Source organism: Trachurus trachurus (genome assembly GCF_905171665.1).
Source record: "Trachurus trachurus genome assembly, chromosome: 12".
Taxonomy (NCBI): Eukaryota; Metazoa; Chordata; class Actinopteri; order Carangiformes; family Carangidae; genus Trachurus; species Trachurus trachurus.
The window spans coordinates 10,617,345-10,643,114 of record NC_139908.1 but is presented as its reverse complement, the minus strand read 5'-3'; the positions used below and the strand labels follow the sequence as shown (position 1 = coordinate 10,643,114).

General features: G+C 42.0%; 2 protein-coding genes across 3 annotated transcripts; both read left to right on the top strand.

Annotated features, from left to right (window-relative positions):
* Positions 1–301: 301 nt before the first annotated feature.
* tbca (tubulin cofactor a) lies at positions 302–14,911 on the top strand. Its single transcript, XM_083983462.1, has 4 exons — positions 302–459; positions 6,964–7,069; positions 10,843–10,929; positions 13,974–14,911. Exons 1-4 carry the CDS (start codon positions 407–409, stop codon positions 14,052–14,054), a joined length of 327 nt encoding a protein of 108 aa, XP_083839588.1. The 5' UTR covers positions 302–406; the 3' UTR covers positions 14,055–14,911.
* A 5,801-nt stretch (positions 14,912–20,712) lies between these two features.
* Positions 20,713–25,569, top strand: otpa (orthopedia homeobox a; the record flags this gene model as incomplete). Of its 2 annotated transcripts, none has more annotated exons than XM_083983471.1 (3): positions 20,713–20,749; positions 21,319–21,761; positions 25,063–25,569. In XM_083983471.1, 3 exons carry the CDS (start codon positions 20,713–20,715, stop codon positions 25,567–25,569), a joined length of 987 nt encoding a protein of 328 aa, XP_083839597.1. The 2 variants fall into 2 exon arrangements, with proteins under 2 accessions (XP_083839597.1, XP_083839596.1); XM_083983470.1 differs by having other exon boundaries at positions 20,713–20,788.
* Between the last annotated feature and the right edge of the window lie 201 nt (positions 25,570–25,770).

Genomic DNA, 25,770 nt, shown 5'->3' with positions numbered 1-25,770 from the left:
ATCCATGTAATTCTGCTGCATAATGATCATTTTTATTTTTGAATTTTAAGTAGGCCTATTTACAGTATAGGCGCTATAAGTATTTTTGTTGACACTGCTTTTTCCACAGCACCAATTTTTTTTTTTTTCACATTTACGTTCTGTTTTACTATAGCCTACTACTCTACCTCTGTTGAACATTTTTATTGGGCAGATTTAATGAAATGTGACAAGATGAGGGACCAGAGGAGCTGAACCTGTCACTCTGATCCAAACGCTCGATAATCAACTTACAGCGGATCGATGTATCTGCGAGCAGCTTGTCATCCCTGACTTCCATCAGCGCACACCACAGCAGCTTTCATACATTTAACCAGCTACACGCTACAACCGAGAAATACCACACACACAGAGTCTACTAACAGCCATGGCAGACCCAAGAATACGGCAAATCAAGATTAAAACCGGCATCGTTAAGAGGTACGTTTGTTTTATTGTTGTTTTAGCATGTCTGAAAAGGCTACAGACAGTTAAGATAACGGTAGCGAGCTAATTAGCTTAGCCGAACGGGAGAGCGGGCCTGGCATGAAACCAGGCCGAGTACGTGAGGCTGTTAGCCCGGCGAGGCTGTAACTACGCTGCGGTGCTTTTGTCGGGGCCTGGTGTTGATGGATGAGAGAGATGGTGGAAGCTTTCTTTTTCTCCCTTTAACAAACAGCTACACATCAGTGTTAATGCACAGAACTTAATGAAAGCGATGAATAAATAATACGACTGAATAAATACATTTGTGAAGCTGTAACCGTCGCTTTTAACGGTTGCTAAGCTAAGTAGCTAACACACAGCAGCACACAGAAACAAGCTGCATTGTTGCATTGTTGTCTCGTCTGAGGGGAAACGCCTGCTGCTGCATTGTTGCTGTCACTGATACTGATGGGATAGGTCACCTTTACCCAGGAACAGGCACCTGCTCATTATCGACATATCATTTTCATTTAAAAAACTGCCCAAAATATGAAACGAAGCATCACTAGCTACAGGGATGCTAACACTAAATGCTGACATATTTTAGCTAATCTCGATAAACACTGGTTTAACACTACAGTTTTAACAAAGCCCTGTGTGTTTTGTTGTTTTGTATTTGTGTCTTTGTTGCTGTTGTTGTTTTTATCTCTAAATAGCAAATATTTACCACACAAGTCTGGTGATTTGTGGTGATGTTGGGAATATCTGCACAGTCATAACTGGGGAGAGGAGACCTCATGATGTCTTGTTGGATTATAGTTATGGCCCAGGAGGCAGGTGGTCACGTGGGTTTGTGTTGTAGCAAGAGGGTAACCGCAATTTAAAAGGACAAAACACTTAAAACAGGATATAGACATAGACAGGAATCAAGCTCACTGATTGTGGTTTACATGAGACAATACATGCTCCATAAAAATACCAGAGTAGCTAACACAAAACTGTAAAACACATAAGAGCATGACACAGGGAGCAATGAATAAGTTAAAAACAAGATAGATGTAATAAAAAATAGATACAATAAATTAAAATACATAAATAATGAGCTAAAGCTAATAAAAGGAGTAGCCTAATAACTTATTGAAAAGACAAACAGCAGCAGGGACGAAACTGTTTCTGTAGCTTGTGGTCTTTGACCTCGGGACCGAAACGATAAAATGCTTATGCGGATTCATAAAATCCATATTTGTGTGGACGGCCTCTTAGTCTTGGCCCTGATGGCATGTGCTGAAACTTATTTGCAAGGGGATGGGAGGCATCAGCGGGGATGCCTCGTGTACAATAATGTGGCGTGGGTATGGGTATGAGGCCCACAATGTCACAGTCTGCCACTAAGGACAGTGAAATGGCAGTATACAGTGGAAGGGAGATGTTTATTTTTTGAATAATCTCATGAAAAAGTGTAATTTATGATTTAAATCCATGCATAGTGCAGTGAATAGGAAGAAACAAAACAAAGTCAGTATTTGTTTTTTCCAGCAGCTGCAGAATGATTAGGCTGGCGGAACTCACTCAGTCAGGTGACATTTATGGACTACAGTAGTGTAGTTTACTGGCAAACCTGGCAACACCAGTACAACAGCAGCCTCACTGTAGATACTGAAGGACTGCAACTAACAATAGCTTTCATTATGAATTAATCTTCCAATACTTTTTGAAACTCTATCTAGAATATATTTATTGTTCATTTTACTTTTTTTTTTTTTTTTTTTTTTTTAAAGCTGAAACCTCTCATGTTGAATTGAAAATTAAACAAGTTTATTAAGTAGATTTGATATTGATTTTCTGGTCAACAGCTTAAATTGGCTTTTGCTCTCTCTTTGCATGAGATTATCTTTACTATCTTCTATCCAGTACTTAACCTTAAAGCAGAAGTAAGTGATATATTTGTGTTAATATAAGTCTTAAATAGTTATATCTTCCGACAGCAATCACTTACATAGAGTGTTTGGACCGAAACACGGGTCTGTCAGTCACTGCTCTGCTCTGAGCCGAGGAGAAAACCTTTCTCGTATCCTACAGTTTTTATCCAATGAGGAGAGAGAACGGCATGCAGGGCTGTGTGTGCAGCCGTGAATGTGGTGACGTAGGGACGAGGACTGTTATGGTGCGTTCAAGGAAACTCGTAACTCGTGTTTTTCCGACCTGTGAAGTCATACCAGTTAGATCTGGTACGAGTTCATGGGTCAGAAGTTACGAGTGGCCGTTATAGTGACTTTCACAGGTAAAACAGGTCGGAAAAACACGAGTGGGTTGCCTGGAACGCTACAAAATCGTAAGTTGTGACTTGAAGCTGTAATTTACGGTTTCAAAAGCCTGCCTGGAACGCAGCATTAGCCAAAACGACTGGACCACTTACTTCTGCTTTAACCTTACGGCTTAGTTCATTTTTCTAACCAAAGCTCGTTATTTACTTGGATCTGGATCACTGTGCTGACTACATCTTTGGGAACCATTGCAAGTTATCACTGTTTTATATTAGATTCATTGTTGTCGTGTGTTTGTGTTCTGATTCCCTCAAATCTTTTGAGTTTTGGACGTCACTTTAGCCTTTGACAATTTCTGAGAATTTCTTCCTCTGTTTTGAAAAGTCGTCTCTTGCCACTTCTTTCCAAGTTCAGTTCAGTTTTAGGTCCGTCCATACTCTTTCACTTTCGTCCAGCAGGTGACCGATATCGCTGGTGAATTCACCGTCTCAATTTTTAGTCTTTTTGGCAGAACACAAAAGAATAACAACAAAGTGATGATCCAAAAAACCTGCACCTTGGTTTGTACATTACATCTCGATAGATTTCACACAGGCGTTGTGATGAAGTGACTTTTTCAGCTCATCATCCAGTTGAAAGCAGCGGCCTATAAAACGAAACTGGCATCCATTGAATTTGTACCATGGTCAGATTTACCATGCTGGAGTATGAGATATTTTTGGGTATTATGAGGTGTGGTGAAGACAGTGATGGGCCTGAGTGTATCTCTCGTCGATCACACACACACAGACCTCTTTAATTCCCTCCTGTCGATGGCGTTTGTGTAATGTGTTATTGATTTGTGTTTTGATGAGGGTCAGATTACTAACAGGCTCCCTGAGGCGGCGGCGGCAGCGGCGATGATGATGGAGGCTGCTGGCTGGGTTTCCCCATAGAGGAGAGTTTCAGTATGAGAGTTGACAACAGGGCAAGTAGTAGCAGCAGCAGCAGCACAAGTAACTGTACTCATGTTTTTGAGTTTACTCTTTGAACATATTACATCTCACCCCATCTTAGACCACAAGTCGCCATAACATGGATCCTCCTTAATCAAGCTGTTAGCTTTAAACGTACCGGCTGTCATTGGTTTCTGTCTCTTCATAATCTCCTGTGTGTCCCTCCCGCCCATTCGCCCTCTTTTCTCTTTTCTGTCCTCTCTCCTCTCTCCTTCCTCAGTCCCTCCTCCTCTTCTTATATATTGGAGTTTAGAGGAAACCTGCCGGCTCTTTTAGCCGGGCCTATTTCCAGTGGCTTTTGCACATTCCAGTCAGTGCCTTTCTGCCCTAGCGAGGCGGATGCCCTTAATAAAATGACAACAGTAATTTGCCTTTGTCATTCCGGTCCCAGCACAGACTACATCGTGGCTCAAAAATACAGTGCTAGAGGAGGCAGCGGCCCCCGAATGAATGTGTGTGTGTGTGTGTCGACTGAGTCTAATTCCCTTTTTTTTTCTATTTTCCAGAGAGCTGCCTTTTCCATTAAGCCTGAGGTGGCAGGTCTATTTAAAACCAGCCACGACCCCACCCCTCATTCACACGGCGCTCCAAGTCTGGGAGAAATAAGAAATTAACATCAGGACTGGAAAGGGGAGGAATGGACATTTTGTTATTAGACTGTCCTTCAGTTTTATTCAAATTATTCCAGCCTTCCCTCCTTCCTTCTTTTCCTTCCTCCATCTTTCTCTCTCGTTGCCACCTTCTTCTCCTCTAAAGCAGGTGACATCACTCATTCTGCATCAAGCGCGAGAGAGTGGGAGGAGGCGCGGAGCCGCCATCGCATACGGTGCCTGTTTAAAAGCGTCTTGATAGAACTGTATTAGAATGAGCAGTAATTGATGTAAAATATGACAGAGTGCTGTTGGCTTCCTTGGCTAAGCAAGGAGCAGCGCAACACGGAGGGAAGGGGTCTCCAGTAATGTGACTGATTAATGAAGGATCACTCACTTATGCACACACAGCTGATTTTATGAAAAATGAAATTTGTGTTGTCATCCCGACAAGCAGGGCGCAGCCGGAAAAAGACTATTAGTTGGGAATCATTATCAATAGCGATATTTTCAAACTCCATTATGCCAATCAGGGTCGGAATCTGTTTAATAGATTTTGTTCCATTTGGCCCGTAATTGATAAATAATCAAAATTTATCAATGTACTCAAGCCCATTTTCACTAACAATCAAGGAAAAGAGGCCCATTTACCACCTGACTTGGTCCAAATTAGGGACTAAATTGATGATCAATTAATCTCTAAAAAGGAGTAGTAGTGTGTGTGGGTGTATGTGTGTGCGTGTTGGAAGCAATAGAGAAGCATGCTGATAAGGTGCGAACGGGAAAGGCTGGTGAAGTTAACAGCAGCAGCTTTTGTGTTTGGCTGCCATAATTTGAATTTAGAGAGAGAAATGTATTATTAATGAATTCATCCAGAGCTTATTTTGTTTCACAGTAGGAATGATGAAGAAAAATGTCATTTATTAAGTGACATCCATCAAACTTGTGCAGTTAAACAAATCATCATCAGTGTGGCAGTTGTCTGATGTTGGATGGTTTATAAGGAGAACAAATTAAATTTCATCAATAGGAGGCAGAGATGTGGGTATTTTCACATGTGAGATAAGAAAAGTTCATAATACATATAAAAAAGATCGTCTTATATATATTGATGATCGTATATATGAAATGTGTCTTTAAATGTCATTGTCAATCATTTGAGAAAGGTGTCGAGCAGAAACGTCATGAATTGTAATATTTTTACACAAGTTTAAGACTCATAAAGGCAAAATGAAAGGGCTTTTGTTGAATATATTTCCAGTTAATAGTTTTTAGACAGCAGGTAAATCAGTGTTAGGTTTGGTATTTCAGGTTATTGGTGCTGATCCAGGTCAACAATCCAGATTCGCTTCTGTGGTTTGTGCATCTAGTCTTGCGCTGAACAAGAAGAGTGAGCTGATAGCACAGCAGATGTTTAGCAGTTGGGTAACTCAACATGTTCATGTTGTGAGGAGATTTTGACTCTCAAAACACAAAAAAGCAACTTGTACTGTGTGTAAAATCAGTGTAATGTTGCGTATATCAGAATCTGTATCTTTGTTGGCAGGTATGTTGGATAGAAACTGGAAAAAAAAAGGTTTTTGGAAACGTTACTCATGGACTTTATTCATTCAACCATAACTAAAAATGGTATTATTAGACAAAAATAGTCCATTAAACATAAATCTAGTCGCTTACAAATATAATATCCACATACAATATCAACTCTGTACAGTGTATCCTGTGATATTACTGGTTCCTCACCACTAAGAGTGACTCAGCTGATTTGTCTCTTGGCGATTAAAATGACTCTGATGAGGTTTTATGCTAAATAATCCAACAACAGTGTGTGATTGATAAAACAGAGAATTAGCAGTTGGATCTGCAGCTCTGCTTTACAGAGTTTGATGGAGAGTTTCAGCTCATTGTATACAGTATATCTGGACCATAACTTCACTTTGAATACGCTATAGGGCTGTCATGTTCAGCAGCTGCAGGCCAGGCAGATGTTTTATGGACAAACATCTGTAAAACCAGCAGACAGACTACAGCAGCTAAGGAACAAGGTGGAGCTTGTATCAGCTGAAGATCCAGATATTTCCCTCAGGAGGACACAAAAACCACTCTGAATTAATAACAATGTTGCACAGTTACTGTAATGTTTTCCAATTTTTTTTATTTTTATTTATGCCATTAAATTTAGAAGAACAGCAGCACAACAGCTTAACGTCACAGTGAGTGTTACAAATCTCAAATCAAGTTACAAATGAGTCAGATTTGGCCTCAGAGCGTAACCACGAGGCTGATCTCCACTTGGATACCGGCGCTGTTATACAGTATATGTGTGTGTGACGCCCCTGCAGCAGCAGCAGCAGCAGCAGCGAGGAGGAGGAATGATGCGTTCGCTGCCTGTTACTGAGGTGTGTATCTTACCATCCTGCGGGAGATGATCTCACTGTGTCCCCTCAGTCAGAGGGAACGTGGGGAGGGAATGAGGATGGATGGCCTCGTCTGTAAAGAGGTGACCATCGCGGCTGGCCCACCTTTTTTCACGGCTCAGCCTATGTGTGTGTGTATCTAGGAGCTGGCTGCGCATTTGTGCGTGTGGTGGCGTGTGTTTGATGGAACAACAACTGTGTCACTATAACCTGTAACTATACAAACTCTTCCTTCCTGTTCTCTCTCTCGCAGGCTGGGCAAGGAGAAGGTCGCCTACATCACCGAGGCCAAGACGCAGGAGGAGAAGATCGAGCGCATGAAAGCCGAGGCGGGGGATGAATATGTCATCAAGAAACAGGCACGTGGGCCGTCTCGCTTTTCCTAGATACTGCACAATAGGGGTTGGAGAAAAAATCGATTCACATAAGTATCGCAATATTTTTTTTGACGATATTTAAATCGATTTTTTTTTTCAAAAGTCGATTTTTTAAAATGTATTTATTGAATTTAAAGGCTCCTTCAGTATTTGTGTGCAGATAAATGTAAAAATGTAGCAGTTTACCTCCGTCTATATCTCATTTTGTCAGAAAGGTTTCAGAAACCAGTTTTTTCTATACTCTTTTATTTTTGCCTCTTTTATGCAGTCCAGGCTTTTAAAAAGAGAGTAAACATATATATTGCTGCTGAATTAATCTTAAAAACTGCAACTTACATGTGATGTGTATTTTTGGGGGAAATATGGCTCCTGGAATAGTCTGTAGACAATCATAATCATTCAACTGTTTCACTGGTGTTAAAAATGCAGACTAAAAATCGAGAAAATCGACAATATCGTAGAATCGCAATTTGAATCGAATCGGCTTCCAAAAAATCGTAGAAGAATCGAATCGGGAGAAAAGCATATCGTCCCAGCCCTACTGCACAACAATTAACGCGTCCTTTTTTAAAAAATAGTTTGTTAACTTTGCATCATCCATTTAGCACCAACTGTTGGGCTGGCTCCTCCTGCTTTGTGCTCTCCCGCAGTTAGGAAGCGAATTGTATCTTGATGACTTGAGTAGCCCCTCATTCATGTAATGAGGTCAGTCCACAGCGATAATGAAGAATTAGTTTTTGAGAGGAGAATCATTAGTGATTTTGTAATGTGCTTGATGCAGATGTAATTATATCATGTTACTTTAGAGGAGTTTGATAATTACTGACACATGCTGGTTATTTAGTGTCCCCAACAGATCACTGGCCCATATCCTGCTCTCTCCTTTCTCTCTCTGTGTGCCTGCAAGCCCCCCATCATCTGTCTGATCGCTGGAGAAAGCAGCTTTTACTGTGAAAATCTGTCTCCTTAGCTCTTATTTACTTGTGTGTGGCCACTTCTTTGCTTCTTTTAGCTCTCTCTATATATTTTTTTTTAAATGACATTTTAAATTTAGCCGAGGAGTTGAAATGTGAGATGATAGCATGAGGACTTAAGGATAGGATCATCAATTAACACAGACACATACACCGGTTCAGTTCATTACACAGGGATTCAAGCCAAAAAAAAAAAAAAAAAGGTGAAATGAAGAGGAATGTTAAATAAAAGACATTAATCAGTGTCTGTTTCCTGAGAATAACAGTCCTAGTTGTACGGTATTTTTAGCCGTGATCGTTCTGTGGCTGAAATGTCTCAACAACTATTGGATTAAAGGGATAGTTCAACATTTTGTAGTAGTTCATAGTTCAACAAATTGGCCTATTGCCATACTCCCTATAGTCATAGCAGTAGGTTCATTACCTTTAATTATCGGTGCATGTTGTTTTGAGATCTGCGGGGCAGAGACGTGAGCTGCTCAGTGAATACAATGGAGGTGAATGGTACAGGTCCCCTGTCCCTCATCAAACTCATCAAATACACAATCCAACAACTCCAAAACGCTCTGGTGGACAAGTTGGGACCTGTACATTCACCACTCTATGAAATAATCATCTATAGTTATCATGAAGCAAATACTCAGAACTGCTTGCGCTTTTGAAATCACTCCGCCCAGCAGCCGTGTCTGGAATGTAGTTCCGGTTTTGCATTTGCCTCAAAAACAACTCTGTCTCGTAACATTACATTATTATCTCATAGCGTGGTGAATCTGCAGGTCACAACTTGTCCACCAAAGCGTTTTGGAGTTGTTGGATTGTGCATTTGATGAGAGACAGGGGACCTGTACCATTCACCTCCATTGTGTTCACTGAGCAGCTCACGTCTCTGCCCCGCAGATCTCAAAACAACATGCACCGATAATTAAAGGCAATGAACCTACTCCTATATGGCAATAGGCCAATTTGCCAAAATGTTGAACTACCCCTTTACATTTTCTACATTTTACATCCACTACAAGTAGTGTTTCAGACTGATGTAGTTGTAGCACCTACACCATCTTGAAATGAGCGCTGGTCAGGTGCATTGATATCTTGAGGCAGCAATGAGTTGTTGTGCAGCTGAACCAAAAAAAACAACAACTTGGTGTTTATTCTATTTTATTTTATTGTCCAAAGTAAAATGGCCAAAGTGACATGGACACGCCTTAAACGTCCTTGTGCCATCAGGCGTGTTGGCATTTCCAAAGAGACATGATAGAGATGCACCTGTTCCCACCAGGATTAATTTTCATGTTGTTTAATGTAATTTAAACATCTAAAAAAGGAGGATTTTCACTTGTAGGTGTAAAGATCTCCAGAATGCAGACATCACATCCACATCAAACATCTCCAAAGAGACAAACAAAACAAAACACCCCCTCATCCACATCAAACATCTCCAAAGAGACAGAAACAAAACAAAACAAAACACCCCCTGCGTATCCCAGAAAACACTTGAGTTTATGGACAGTAGTAAAATTCATGGGCATGTTCTTCCACTGGGCCTCGTGTTAATTTGGATCTCTCCTCCTCTGCTGCTGCTGCTGCTGCACCGCCACCACCACCACATCTGATTATATATCTAACTGGTAACATTAAAATTCAGCGCGTGTTTTGTTTTGTTTGTTCATTCGCGGAGAGAGGCGGCTTCGGTGGGGGCTGAGCAGCAGCAGGCTTGGCTGGTGTTAAATGGGGAGATTTGGGGGAGGCCAGATGGATTATGGTTGGAGATGAGAGGTCTGAGGCAGGATGGATTAGAGGTTTTTATTTTAATGGAATCAATACGCTGTAAGTGTCATCCTTATCCAGCCGCTGATGGGATCATTCCACCGCACACCGGGGAGGGCGCCATGACTTTTTCTCTCTTGTTTCAGCAACTCCTCCTGCTTATAGTCTGGCTCACCTTGTCACATCTACATGGCAACCAAGTCGACTAGTTGTCTCTCGGCGTGTCAGTTTAGTCTGCCACCAGCAGCAGCAGCAGCAGCAGCAGCAGCGTGTGCACGAGTTCATCTGAGCGCCCTCTGTTAGTGCGCACAGCCGTGTAATGTACATGTGCGACGTGTCGGTGTTTTGACTTTTCCAGCTCGACAAAGAGAAAGAGAGGGAGGGGAGGGAGGAGAAAGAGAGAGGGCGCCAGGTGAGGAAGCATCTGTCATGAGTGAGTGTGTCTGACAGCGTTAGACCAACTCCTCTCTGCTCTTTAGGGCGCCGGCCCGCGGGGAGGGTGGGATGGGGATGGTGGGGGTGGCGGGATTCGCACATTATCCGCGGCTGTGAAAGTTCCCCCCTCCAGGCTATAACACAGTTTCACTCCAGGCGTAGTAATACCTGTTTACGCCTGATCACAGCGCCCTCGGCTCAGGGTTTTTTTCATCCATTCAGGTGTGTGCAGTCAGATGAGAGGTGGTCCCCCGCTGCCCAACTCCCCTGCCCGATCGATAACTCAATAACATTTTTCATAACCGCCGCCTTGTTGGGAGGAGATGTTAACCACGGCCGAGTGTGTACGGCACGCGGGACACCCCCACAGCACGGTGTTGTCAGGAACAAGGGCTTCGGCGAATGAATATTCCTGTGTCTGGCTGTTCAAATTAACGCTCTGAAGTTGGAAAAGAAACTCATGTTCAATAATGTGTTGATTTTTTGTGAAAGCAGCGGGTAATGAAAAGCGATAACAGTTGCAGGGGCGAGGGTATTCTTTTTAATAAAGATGCTGATGTGGTCTCCGTGTGGTTTCAGATGGAAGTGTTGCAGGAGTCCAGAATGATGATCCCAGACTGCCACCGCCGCCTGGCCATCGCACACGCAGATCTGCAGCAGTTACTAGTAAGTGTAAGCGCTCCCATTAAGTGGAAGTGTAAATACTGTTTTTCATCTCGCAACAGGACAAAAACATGAACTGATGAAAACTCTGCGTCCGTTTATTCTGTTGCTGTCACTCTCACTAATTCGTGGGCCTTGTTGAAAAGCTGCATGGTGTAATTGTATTATTGACAAACGGAGGCAAAAAACAACTCTTTCTCAAAAGTACACTCTGAACTTCAGCTTGTGTTGCACACAGAAGTGTCTTCTTCTCTCACATCAGGAGATGGAAGTCGTTCATTTGAATGGTTATAAATAGACGGACAGTAAAGACAATTAACTGCCTTCATTTTAAGGATATACTGTATTTGTCTCTGTAAAGATCTAATAACAGATTTTGGTCACTAGGGACAGGAAATGATCAAAACAAACAGCTAGATTCATGCTCCACCCAGGAAGTCGGAGTACAGAGCTGGGAGTGATGTCACATCCTTGTTAAGGGGGTCGGAAAAGCAACAGTTTTTGTTATCTTTTGTCATAGTTAGCATTGTTAGCTACGACAATAGATACCACATTATGTGAGCTTGTTAAAACAACATGTTTACTGGTAGAAGTTGCACAAAACTATAGGAACAATAAATTTAAAGACACAAAAAAGAGACTTATCGGCTTAGAAACAGTGTAAATTCCACTGTTGATGTGCGGAGCAGCCATCTTGGATTGTGAGCGACTTTTTATGGGTATCATCATTAATCCACTTCCTACATCTGCTGCTGATTGCGCTGTGTGTTGAAGGGAGAACTGATGCTGAATCATGTTTAATTGTGGCGTAAATCCAAAACAATGAGTCAAAAGAGGCTAAAATTCTCCGTAAAGCTGCGTTTAGCTACTGTTGTTGCTACCTCATTATTACTGCAGGTGTTTGCTAATCCACTGTGATTATTGATCACTTCTTAACACCTATATAAAATAGAAAAAAAACTTTTAATACGTGATGTTTAACTTCCAAAAACTTTTTATTTTTTTATTAAAACTACTTAAACTATTCACATCAGTTGGTACCAGACACTAATTCCATCCGTTCTTCCCTGTCACTGTGTTAACCATAGAGGTGGTTTCTGTTTTTATTTGGCAGCTGTTCAAAGTATCTGACAGCTGGACTTCGGCTTTCTCCGAAATCCACTGGAGCTGAATGCAGTGGTGTTGTTGATGCTCAACAAGACTGAACACCTGTCTTTGCATTTTGATTCCTTCACTGAATATTGTTAATAATAAGTTTGTTTGGTGAAGAATGAAGACATCTCGGGGTTTTTATGTCACACGGATTTCACCTGATATTTAAGAATCCAGCTTCTAATCAAAGTTAATAACAATTTAACACAATCACCAAGGAAGTCTGACACACTAAAACTGCACTAATTAACCCTCAAACCTATAAATCACAGACCGCTGTGAGGTTTTCATCCATTCATGAGCCACGCCCTGTCTGGAGGGGGCGGGGCTTTGCTGCAGCTGCAGAAGCTGAAGTGAAAACAACACTGAAGATTATATTACATTTATGGAATAACAATAAAATGAATAGCTGATATTATTCATGCACAGTGCAGTGAATATAAAATACCGGTGCCTCTCAATAAATTAGAATATCATGGAAAAGTCAATTTCCTGTAGTTCAAGTCAAATAGCTCCAACTAAATATTGAGAGCATAGAGATGGACATACTTTTTCAGAGGGCCGACATTTCCATATTAAAAAATTATTTTTTTGAGGTACTGAATTTTAGGTGTTCATTAAAGGGATAGTTCAACATTTTGGCAAATTGGCCCATTGCCATAATCCCTATATAGTTTTAGGAGTAGGTTTGTTACCTTTAATTGTCGTTGCAAGCTATTTTTAGATCGGCGGAGCAGAGCCGCGAGCTGCTCAGAGCTACGCTACGGAGGCTGTTTTCGAGGTGTATTCATGCAAAACCGCTGATGCGCGTTCCTGTTGATGGGCAGTTTTTCTGCAAGTAGTCTCTGCATTTGCCTCAAAGACATAGCGTGGTGAATGTGCAGGAACTTGTCCATGAGAGCGTTTTGGAGTTGTTGGATTGTGTATTTGATGAGTTTGATGAGGGAAACCAAGAAATCCCATTAGCCTCGAGTAGCGTAGCTCTGAGCAGCTCACGGCTCTGCTCCGCTGTTCTAAAAATAGCTTGCACCGACAATTAAAGGTAATGAACCTACTCCTAGGACTATAGGGATTATGGCAATGGGCGAATTTGCCAAAATGTTGAACTATCCCTTTAAATGTAAGCCATAATCATAACAATAAGATAAATTAAATAAAGACATGATATGTTTCATGTTCATATGACAACAAACTTCCATTCATACTCCCTATTGCTCAATGATACACTGTGATAAGGCTTTAGAATAGTAGCTGTGCTGTATACACTCATTATATTACAATTAACAACCAATCAGATTGCCGGATTCCACCTTTGCTTTTTATAAAATGTATTAGCTTCACTTTTTGAATTGAATTACTGACATTGATAAAACTTGTCCATGATATTCTTATTCATTGAGATGCACCTATACAGTGTATTATTTTGGAAGTTTTTCTGTCAATTCGGAGCGTTTCAGCCTGGTCGGCAATGTTTGTCAGAGCTGGATGCTAGTTAGAGGAAAGCTAAAGCTAACCTGCAATTAGCAACACGACCCCTCCCTCCCTCTCTATCACTCATCAGCACTTCTTTTTATTCCTTTAGACTGACATGCACATATGCACATGCTCATCACAGTTCATTAGCAGCTATGTCTCTGCATCGACCACCAACAGGAACACACACACATACAGTACGCACTTATATAGTCACATGATCCAGCCCATATTTTGCTGCTAAATTTAGCTCCTGACTGAAGTTTTGTGATGACAACACAAAGTGAAGCAGGTTTGTTGAAATATTTATATATATTTTTTTGAAGATTTGTGGATTTATCAGCTGTAATCGCAGAGGAGACAGAAGTATTGTTCTAAAATGGCAATAAAACCAAACTCTGTGTGTGTTTGTGTGTTTGCAGGAAACAGAAGAGGATTTGGCCGAGGCGGAGGAGTACAAAGACGCTAAGAACATGTTGGACTCAGTGAAGCTTGAAGGATGATTTCTGATCTGTCTTCTGTCCTCACTGTGAGATTCACTCGCTTCAAATGTCCATTCCTTCTCATCTCATCAGGCCTGGTTTGGGAACCACGGAGGGAAAACTGAATCCATTCAAAGTCTCTGTTGTTGATGTAATTATTTCTACTGTTCTTCTCTTAAAACAACTCCCACACTCCCACCACCACCTCACCAACCCCCCGCGAGAATTACGATAAAACCTGGACTTTATTACAGTCGAGCAGTGGAGAGGTTTTTTTTTATTATTATTTTGTAATTCTACATGTCACAGTAAATTCACAAAAAACATGTAACCATCAGTTTTACTGGTGTGGCTCCTCTACCACTGTAAACTAACACAAACCAGCTGCACATGACAACACAAACTCCAGTGTTTTACCAAGTGACTGTTTCCTTAATCTACCATTAAACCCACTTTGCCTTTATTTTGTATGCAAGTTCTGCTTTCAGGTCTTAATTTGCCTCTAAAATTGACGATGATGATGATGATGATGTATTGCTGATTACTAACAAAAAAAATCCAGCAATTTATATTTTCCTGATCAGCTAATATGTGAATGATTCCTTTTGATTAATCGATTAGATGTCAGAAGATGTTTATACCAACCCCAAAAACATAAAGCAGATGAATTTGAGACATTAAATTATTTCTCTCTGTGTCTCTTGACCAATCGATTAATCAGCTATAAGGATTTCAGCTCTGATGGATTTACTTTAGTACTTTAGCATGTGTGTGTGAGCGCGCACCTGCTGCTGCTGTTGATCTCCCTGTTAAACAGCAGCAAAATGAATTGTGTGTGATTTTTTTTTTCCACAATAAAGACCAGAGCTCTCCGGGCAGCCCCTGTCACTCACTCACTCACTCATTCACTCACATGACAAATGTCGCTCATGGCCATGAATGACAGAACAGGCCTGTCTGCCGTCCGCGCGCCACTCTCATCCATTATCCTCCAGCAGCAGCAGCAACGGCCCTAAAATAACGACACCTTGTATTAAAGGCTGAGGGAGTCCTTCCTAAATAGTCATACTAATAAATGAACTCAATTGCCAGACAAATTAAGGTTACATTTGACTTGATCCTTATTTTACAGATTTCGATAATTATCGGGATCACCCCAAAGTCTCATTACCGCCCTAATGAGGCGCTGCTGCTGCCGCGTGACATCCACCCCGCTCCATCTCGTTAAGGAAATCGCTCTTCAATGCTGATTATTTTATTTGGAGGTATAATTATATTTCTTTCGGATAAATCACGGGGCCTAATCGAGTCCGTGCAGAGGGCAGCGGCCGCTAATTGACCTATGGCTAAGCCCCGCCCCCTCCACTCACTCGGACAAACAGTCAACATTCAGTGACAGGCGCTATGGAAACTGTCACAGTAGGAGACATTTCACAGGAGGCAATTGATGGTTTTTGGAGACAGAAAGATTAAATATCATCTCGAAGTCACCAAAACTTAACTTAACTTTACTGCTATGGCTGCCGTTTGCCGCGAAACGCCGATAGCGACGGGCTAACTTCTGTTAGCCTGTCTATGGAGTTTTGCATTATACGTTAGCATTAAGCTAGCGGGCTTTATGCTTAGTTGTGATGCTGGCTAACATCCAAACATCTCTCACAATATGTTGCCTCAAATACGTTGTTGACTTAACTTAGAACAGATGTAGACATCGTTAAGTTTATCCACGTTTAGTTGGTGTTGTGGTCTACCGCATAACTTTATCCAGAGCAGACACTTCTCTTGGTTGAGATGTGGCTTGGGAAAGGGTTAAAAAAATCCACCCCGTCGCCCAGCCTCTCGGGATACCTAGTGTGGGAGTTGAATGTACCCCATGCACACCGTTTGACCATTTTAAACTTAAAATGTCAAGAAAAAACATATAAAAACGAATGAAAACTGACTAACTGCAATGCATTTCAATGGACGTGGAAGCAGAGAATGTCCGAGTGTATGGGCTAGCTATGCGCACTGTGATTGGCTCATCGTGTTTGGGGGCGTGGCTTAGCCATAGGTCAATTGAGGCATGAGATGCGGCGGCGGCGGCGGGGCGCGCGCTACACCTGGGTGTGTGTGTGAAAGAGAGAGCGCGTGACCGGAGGAGGACCGCGCGCCCTGCTCTCTGTCAACACGCTGGATGACAAGTGTCCACATCCTGTAGATGTAGTATACTGCACTAATACACCAGTGTCAGCAGCCCTGCGCTCTGCAAACTGCAGGAGTAAAAGTCCTCATTCTGGAGTATTATCCATCTAAACCGTCTTAATATGATTATAAAGGCAGGATTTTAATCAATATTGTAACTAAAAGTGGAACCAATCTTAATAATCTTATTGTAAATGTATGTATTTTGTATCCTAATCCGGAAAAGGCTTACGTTTACAGTGGATTTAAATTTTAAAATGTCACCGAAATGTACATAATCAAGTGCAAATATCTCAAAATAATAGGCCTATTATAAGTTACTTTACACCAGCTACATCATCAGTTCAGACACTGCAACATCTCAGCTCCTGCATATTGTCCTTATCACTGCTGTGAACCCCCTAAAATGAGCAAATGCACAACAAAGTAACTGAGGTTTGGATCTATGTTAGTAGATCTTCCCCTCTTGTAATTCACAATGAAATGTTTGGATTGTTAATTTATGTGCACATTAAATACAGTGTACTGCGCATTAAAGCACCAACACATTGGTTGAATTAGCTCCAGCTTCAATATTAAAGTGCTGCTTAAATGTTAATGCATATAGTCTAAGTAATAACAATAATAACCCAATAGTATGATGCATATTTAATGCAGCGCTGACTGAGGCCATTATCACTGCACACTAAGTAATTTGACTTGTGTAGCTACTTTAGTGCGTGTTGCTCATAATAAGCTTCTTCATTTGATTTACGTTGGGCACATTTTGGAGTGTGTGAGTTTTCTTTATGTTTATTGATGATAAAATACATTATAATTGCAGATACTATAATAGACCACATCTGTCCTGATGTTGATGGCTACAAGTGTGGGAGGAAAGACGCGTTTTGACGCACTGGCTGCAGCTGTTGCAGCATCAGCTCCTCTTCCTCTTCCTCTTCCTCCATCTCCTCCTCCTCCTGCTGCTGCACAGTAACTTATTATTGCTCCTAATCCCCCAGACTGTCCCCAGATCAGCTGTACGAAACAAGAATCTCATTTGTTAAACCTGAGGATCGTGCAGATGGAAGATCGATTGCTTTTCTCCTCAGAAATCTCTAATTGAGAAAAAACAGAGAGGAAAGGAAAAGAAAAAAAAACTAAAAACACAAAAACCCACTGTGGCCTGTAGGTGTGTGTGTGTGGGGGGGGAACCTGCACTGCAACCAAGAGGTCACAGGTTCGATCCCCGCGCCATGCAGCCTGTGTCTCCCACACCTGGATGTGCAGGTAAACAAAACACACACACTTCACCATTTACAGTAACATTTCTGTTTCATATTTATTTATTTATTTATTTATTTAGGCTATTTATTTATTTATTTATTTATTTATTCATTCATTCATTCATTCATTCATTCATTCTCCTCAGTTTTATCTATTTATTTATTTTATTAAAAGTCACTCCTCATCTCCACCGCGCGTGAAAATGTCTACTTTCCACTCAGATGCGCCGCATTAACTTTCAGGAGGAGAATTTGTTTGTCTAGTTTTATTTATATGACGCAGAAGATTGATGCGCGCGAGAGGAGAGATGTAGCAACCTGTGCTGTGGTCCCTGTTCACCCTAATTACAGCCTTATCAAGTCAGCAATACTAAGACCTTCTGCACAACACACACACACACACACTCTTAGACACACTTAGACACACACACACTTAGACACACACACCCTGGAGCTATTGACACTATTAAGTGAAAAGATGCCTTTGAATTAGTGGAACTAAACGTATTAGGGATCCCAACTTCCGGGGTTGGTCATTTATCAGACAGTAAATTGGTTCATGTAAAACAATAAAAAATCTTATAATAATTATGACAAAGGTGATGGTTATTATAATAAGAGTAAATTAGGCGCCCATTGCATTATGTAGGCATATAGTTTAGTTTTATTTTTACCATAATGAAGCATGAAATCTTCAGAAGAAACCAGTCACAGCAGAACACACAATAAATGACAATAAATTACAATAAAAACACGTCATCCACCATGTTGCACATGTTTTGTGCCTATAAAAATAAATAAATGTTGCAAAAGTCAGTATTGAATATTAGTTGTTTTGTGTTCTTTTCAGTGTTTTTACCCCCACCTTTTTTCTTTCTTTTTCTTTTCTTTTTTTTTCTTTCTTTTTTTTTTTTTTTTTTACTACTATAGATATCTCATGCTCCCTGACATCCCATCATCCCCTCTCTGTCGCTGTTTGGGTTAAATATGACCTGCTGCTGCCAGAGGAGTCATTCACTCGTCTGTGTTTTTTTTTTTCTTGTAGGCTACAGCCATAAAAGCACGCAGCCATCGCGCGAGTCGTAAAAAAACAAAACAAAAACAAAGCTCGCAATCCATCATCCCGCAAAGTGCTGATTTTTTAAATAATACACATGCACACACACAGACTCACACACAGACTCACACACAAGCGCACGCAGCGCAGACTCACAGTGGAGTAAAAGCTGCACAACATATTGAAACACAGACAGGACATAGACTTTTGATCATGTAGCTTAATAATAATAATTAGTAATCGGAACAACCGTAGCCTGCAGATTTGTATTAGAAAAAACAGAGATCTAATTATGATTATTAGAAATAAACAAACCCGTGAACGCACCATGAGCTACAAATCTGACATAAAATCTGAATCAGCAGCGTTTAGTTCCGGGTATAAACCTCAAACCTAAAAATCTACCTCAAGTTCGGCTTCTAACGAAAAAACACGAAGACACGGAGAAGACACGAGTTATCTCCAGTTGCGCTGCTTCTTCATCTTCTTCCTCGAAATCTCCACCAGCTCCACATCCCGGTGCGTCCGAAACAAGACTCCACTCCATCCTTCCATCCACTTATCCATCCACCCATCCCATCATCCCTCCATCCATCCATCCATCCCTCCCAGTGTGTCGGTCGGTGCCACCAGATTGCAGACACACACAAAAAAGAAAAGAGGAGCAGAAGCGACTGAAGCCGCTGAAGGACGGAGGGAAGAAGAAAAGAAGCCTCACGAGCCCCGGGTTCACGCTCGGACGCCTCCATTGTGCCACTTTTTTTTTCTTTTTCTTTTTTTTTTGTCAGCGACATAATAAATAAACCTCCCGGCAGCTGTTCAGCATGTCTGACTTTATATTTACATACTAGTGTGTGTATTTCTACAGGCATATGTGTTTTCTTTTTACATCTTGTTTATTTTTTATATTATTTTTTTCCTCATTTCGTCTCATTGGAAACAAAATAACCTTCATTTTTAACCAGCTCGTGGATCCCTGCCTCCACGCTCTCCATCCGCACATGATCAGGATGATGTGTCTCTGCTCAGGTGTCAGCTCTGTCCTCTCCTCTGTATTAACTGTGCCCCCCCTCCTCATCAAAACGCGTTCAACTCCCTCCACTTTCCGCCGAATTAATCTGCTCACACATCATTTACACACCAGGACCCCCCCTTGCCTCCCTCCTCTTGACAGTTGCTCCTAAATACTAGTAAATTACCACTAATTTATACTGATCCTACTCTGATATTTGCAATAAAGGCGTATATAGATTTGCCACTAATTACATAAAAGCCTAATGGCCTTGAAAATGAGCCTGGTTAGAATTATATAAAGTTTGTTGTTGGGCTGACTGGGAAATCAAGGATATTAGAAGAGGTTCACTTGGTCTCTAAGAGGCATTTAGTGTCGTAAAGGAGGTCGACAATATCATCACAGAGGCTGGGGAAGGGAAATAGAAGAAAGAGGCAGTTATAGTTATAGTTATAGTCATGATAATAATGATGATGATAATAATAATAAGAGGAAATGGTGGTTTCCCGTTATAGGCTGCTGGAGTTCACATTCCAGCTGTTACACGGAGCCCCATTACGCAGACAGTGTGGTGTCAGTCCAGTGGTTATTCCTCATATGAGTATAAGTTGGAGTTTAGCCTGTGCATGTGCTGCTGCTGCTGCTGCTGCTGCTGCTATAAAGACGAGTGCAGAGCAGCATGCACAATTAAACAAATATTGTGGTGATCCAACATTTCTTGAACGGGTCGAAGCTTTTCACACAGATATTAAATCAGGTTATTTTATTGGGTGTAATTTGGAGGAGAAATCAAAGCCAATTACAGGAATGAGGAGGAATGAACTTGTGGATGTGAGAGGATGGAGGGGTGAGGAAGAGGAGGGGGAGAGAGGAGGAGGAGGAGGAGGGTGGTGGTGGTGGTGGTGTTGGGGGGTCTCGGGCTAAAGCTGACATACCTCAGGCTTCAGCTCTGATTGGTCCTCGTTTGGAGAAGCTCATGGGTTCATTCCGCTGTTAAGCGCCTCCCCATTTCTCTAAACTACATTATAATGCAACCAACCTCCCTTTTAACCACAAACCGAATTTGCTTTCATTTAGGCTATATATATTTCTTAAATAGGTTAAAGTCATAGAGATTTTTTTTTTTAGTGGGAATAGCATTTCGCCCTGGAGCGGTGCGCAATGCTATCTCATGCCGACCTCCTGGATGCTCGCCTCGGTGAGTTATCATCACCAAACTCCGGTCTTCAACTCTACTGTAAGCTGGAGGCTCTTCTACTCTTAAATCAAGCTGAGAAAATTGTCAATTTGCTTCTTATATGATCTTAATGTGACTGAAGTGAACTAAACTCGCTTAATTCATTGGAAAAGTAATTATTATTATTATATTACTGCGTAATTTGATTTAACAATTTCCTAAGATATCGGTGTGATCGAATTGAATTAAGAGTATTTAAGGAGCAGATTGTAACGTGCATGCTGCTGAAACGTGCATGTCTCTGTCAAATAGCTGCATCCGTCGCTTTTGGGGAAAAAATAATCTGTTTCTGTCTTTCTGTTTTTAGTGTTTTAGTTTTTTAAAAGCTGGATGGTTTTAATGCACGCGCAGCTTTTGTATCTTCATTGTGCCCTCGGTGCAGAAGACGCTGCAACTCGTCATGATTTATTTATTCTGCTGTTTGCCTGTATAAAGTGTTTAAAAAACTGCCTCTAACCGAGTCCTCTTTCCCCCTGTAGAGCAGCATCTCTTCACTGTCCCACTCTCACCAGCTCTGCTTGTCTGTGCAGGGATGAAGGATGCCGCGGAGCTGCTGGGCCACAGGGAGGCTCTGAAGTGCAGGCTCGGCGGCGGAGGGGGACCTGACCCGGGAGGACACTCCGGGGAGCTCGGCCCCGGTCCGGACGGCGTGGAAGGAGCCACGATGCTGCCAGGCGATGATATCAGCGGCGGCGGCGGTGGTGGAGGTGGTGGAGGAGGAGGAGGAGGAAACAACTCGGTGCAGGTGAACAGCAAAGAGCAGGAGAAGCAGCAGCAGCAGAACAACAACAACAACCAGTCCCAGTCCCAGCAGCAGCAGTCCCAGTCCCAGAAACAGAAGCGGCATCGGACCCGCTTCACCCCGGCGCAGCTCAACGAGCTGGAGCGCAGCTTCGCCAAGACGCACTACCCGGACATCTTCATGCGGGAGGAGCTGGCGCTGAGGATCGGCCTGACGGAGTCCAGAGTGCAGGTAGGCCGACTGGAGCTGCTCAACTAAACCCAGTTCACACACACAGAGAAAAGACGAGCAGAGCAGTGACGTTTTATTTCTCACACACACCACACACACATGTAAAGGAATAACTGAAGCCTGAAACTAAAATCTCCACCAGCTCCAAAAAACAAAACAAAACAAAACAAACAGATGCTGACGTCAAACAGGAAAAATAAACAGAAACAAGACGAACATTTTGAAAATTGAAAAAATTGAACTCAAAAGAAATTAAATAATCTGTTTTGTTTTGTTCCTTATTTATTTTAGGACTCAACACTTCCGTTTATTGTTTTCACTCTTGTCTCCGTGCGCGCGCAACCAGCAAAAACTAATTCCCTTTCAATAATCAAACTAAAGCCGCTCGTGCAAAACTGCTGTTTATATTTTCATGGCTTTAAAATCAAACTCTCTGATATGAACGGACTTTATTTTCATATTACCTGTAACTATTCTTAATAATATTTTTTAACTAGTAGTAATAGTTAAATCGTCCTAATTATATTTAGAGTAGGCTATAGCCTAAAATAAATCTTATTCTAGTCCGAAATTATTTTTCGATTGCACTAACCCCCTTAAATAATACTAGCAAAGAAATTGCACAATGCACATTATAATCATTTATTTTACTTAATAAAAACAGTCAAGACTTTTATTTGACTCAGCAGCTGGAACAAATGTCTTTTATTTTGTTAAATGAGGCACTTCCTGTTAATTATTTTAAGAGAACAGAACAAAGTCAGATAATAAGCCACTGATAACACAGGGTTCAGGTGTGTGTGTGCGTGTGTGTGTGTTGGTTCAGTGCTATTCTGGACTTCAGAGTCTCACCCGGATTCGAACCCGCGACCCTGTGGATTACACATCCCTCACCCACTGTGCACACAGAGGCTGCGGTTATGACAGACTGAATTTATCCTTTACACGTTCAATACACGACAATTTGATTCAAAAACATTTCATTTATTTATTATCTAATCTTTTTATTTATTTATATAGGTACTTTAACATGTAGAATTTTTTTTATTTTTTATTTTATCTGACGTTTATTTGCAGGAATTTGTTCCAGATCAGAAATGACATTTTAACACGGTGTTATTTCACGACTAAACAACAACTCTTTTTTTCTTCTTTATTTTTTCTATTTAAATCTGTCTGATTTACAACATTTAAAAAATATATATATTATCATTGTTTCGACTCTTGTAGGAACCAAACGATGGATCTTTATTACAGCTGTGATAAAACTGCCTCTGACACATTTTAACCTTGTGATGCTGCTGCAGTTTATTCCCATACTACAGCAGCTATAATAATAATAGGCTACCTAACACTGTCCTCGGCGACATCCGGTCTGCACAAATGCAATACTCCATCAGCCACATTAAGAAGGAATAGAAGAAGGAGAAGAGGAGGAGGAACAATAACCACAGTGTCACCGCCTTATTAACTACAGAGCAAAGTCAAATGCGCGCGGGTCGCTCACATGTGAAATAATAACCCCCAATAATAATCATCATGATTATTATTACCATCGCTGTCCGCGCGGGTCCATTCAGTTTCCTATAGACTATTTACATAAAATACGAATTAGTGTAATGATGCTCATCTTGCTATTACCGCCTGCAGGGCTGAGAATAAGAAGCAGATCCAGAGTCAGTTTTGCAGCAGCGATGGCTCTGTCAGCTGCTGCAGCTCTGCACGTCTTAATGCCGGACACCCGGAGGATGGAGATGGAGATGGAGAGAGGCGCTCTGTTTCTCTCTTTAAAAAAAGCCAATGAGAAATTACATTTTCTTTCCGTTGAAGTGTAATGCATTTCAGGCCGGATTTCACGGCTGGCTACGCGGGGGAGGGCGGTGGGGGGGAGAGAAAGAGGGAGAAAAGTGAGATTGTCCCGTTCTTATTACTGCGCCCCACTTTCTCAAGCAAATCTCCACATTAATCATAGACGCCGCGCCGCGCGAGCTATACAAGCAAAAACCTGCAGCAGCTCAAGGACTCGGGCCGGGAATAAAGTGTGTTTGTCACTGCGATAACATTATCTTTATTATAGGCTATAGGGCCGCGGGAGCGCGCGCTGCATGCTGCACAAAGACCACGGGGTCACGCCGTGTCAGAGAGAGTCTGAAATTAAAAATACAATTATATATAATATTATAAAAGTGGCGTGTGATATTTAAAAAAAAAAAAGAAATAAAAAACAGAAATGCACCTTTAAAAAATCAAGTTAAATTCAACTTAGGCAATAAAAAAAATGATTATGAATTATAAATTCAGAGGGCCACAACTAAAATAAACACGTGAGCATATGTTATTTATCTCTATTTGTTGTTAATTGGGGGGTTTTCCCATGATTCTTAGCGGTGTAAATTGGTGTCAGCTGATGGGATGCCGGGGACATAAATCTGTGTTTTCCCCCTGCAGCTGATTTATTGTTGCTTGTTCGGCTTTATCGTGATGATCACAGCCTCACGTCGTAACCTTTTTATGAGCCGCTAACACGAGCTGTCATTGCTGCAGCGGCCATTACTACACCTGCTCCTCCTCATACCCCCCCCAAACCCCCCACACCACCCATCCAACCCCAGCTCACGCTCCTCTGTCCGTCCCGTCCCATCCCATCCCAGGCCTTTTCCAAAAATGGGATCATCATGAGTGTGTGCAGCTTTAATCTGCTTCACTTTCACGTCCCAACTCCACATTAACACTGACCCCAGTGTCACCCTCCAGTCCTCTGCACCGTCACATGACTCCAGATGTGAGGAAGTTGCTGTAAACTCATTTTAAAGCAAAAAACAAACAAACAAAAAACACAATCTGAGCAGTAAAAGTGTTTTATGTTTTATATTTTATTTATTTATTGGTTCTGTTCAATATTGTTTTATTCACACACACACAACAACGTACTTTGTGTGAATAAGGTCTCCCATTGAAGCTATATCGAAAGCTTATTGGGGGAGCCTGGATACATACAACACAAAACAATACAGCACATACAAAACTAACAAAATACAGTACATTAAACATTAACAGACATTAGACAACATGGACCCCTTGCGTAACAACAGAAGCCTTTTCAAAACATGAAATTGTGAACATCTGGAATCCAAACCTCTGGATGTCTAACAACATTTTTACTCACGTACAGATTTGTGCAAGGACTTAAATCTAAATTTCATATTCAAAATACATAATTATCTCATTAAATATGCATAAAAAATGCATAGTTTAGGCTTCGCTCACGCTCCTCTGTCCATCCCGTCTCCTGTCCGTGCAGGTCTGGTTCCAGAACCGACGCGCCAAGTGGAAGAAGCGCAAGAAGACCACCAACGTGTTCCGGGCTCCGGGGACTCTCCTGCCGACGCACCACCTGCCGCAGTTCCCGTCCGCCGCGGCAGCAGCAGCGGCCATGAACGACAGCCTCTGCTCCTTCCACGCCAACGACACCCGCTGGGCCACGGCCGGGATGCCCGGCGTGTCGCAGCTGCAGCTGCCGATGAACCGCCAGCAGGCCATGGCCCAGTCGCTGTCCCAGTGCAGCCTCGGCCAGCCGCCGCCCAACTCCATGGGTCTGTCCAACAACATGAACGGCTCCGGGCTGCAGTCGCACCTCTACCAGCCCACGTTCCCCGGGATGGTTCCCGCCTCCCTCTCCGGCCCCAACAACGTGACCGGCTCGCCTCAGCTGTGTAGTTCCCCGGACAGTGACGTCTGGAGAGGGACAAGCATCGCGTCGCTGCGCCGCAAAGCGCTGGAGCACACAGTATCCATGAGTTTCACCTAGTGCGGGGGAAGAAGAGCTTTTCTTTCTTTCTTTCACTCACGCACTCACTCATCCACTCCACGCACACGGAGAGCACCGGGAGAAATTACAACCAGGATACTTGACCACGTCTCAAAGCGAATAAGAGCATTTTGCCAATTTGTTTTTTTTTCCTACCCACATCCCAAAACCAGAGGGAAGGACTGACGCCACTCACCGGGC

What these genes read in the sequence shown, in the direction of transcription:
- tbca (XM_083983462.1), top strand. Translation starts at nt 407, where the DNA reads ATGGCAGACCCAAGAATACGGCAAATCAAGATTAAAACCGGCATCGTT. An exon ending in AATATGTCATCAAGAAACAG is followed by an intron (nt 7,070 to 10,842) that starts GCACGTGGGCCG and finishes GTGTGGTTTCAG; the next exon opens with ATGGAAGTGTTGCAGGAGTC. An exon ending in CAGATCTGCAGCAGTTACTA is followed by an intron (nt 10,930 to 13,973) that starts GTAAGTGTAAGC and finishes GTGTGTTTGCAG; the next exon opens with GAAACAGAAGAGGATTTGGC.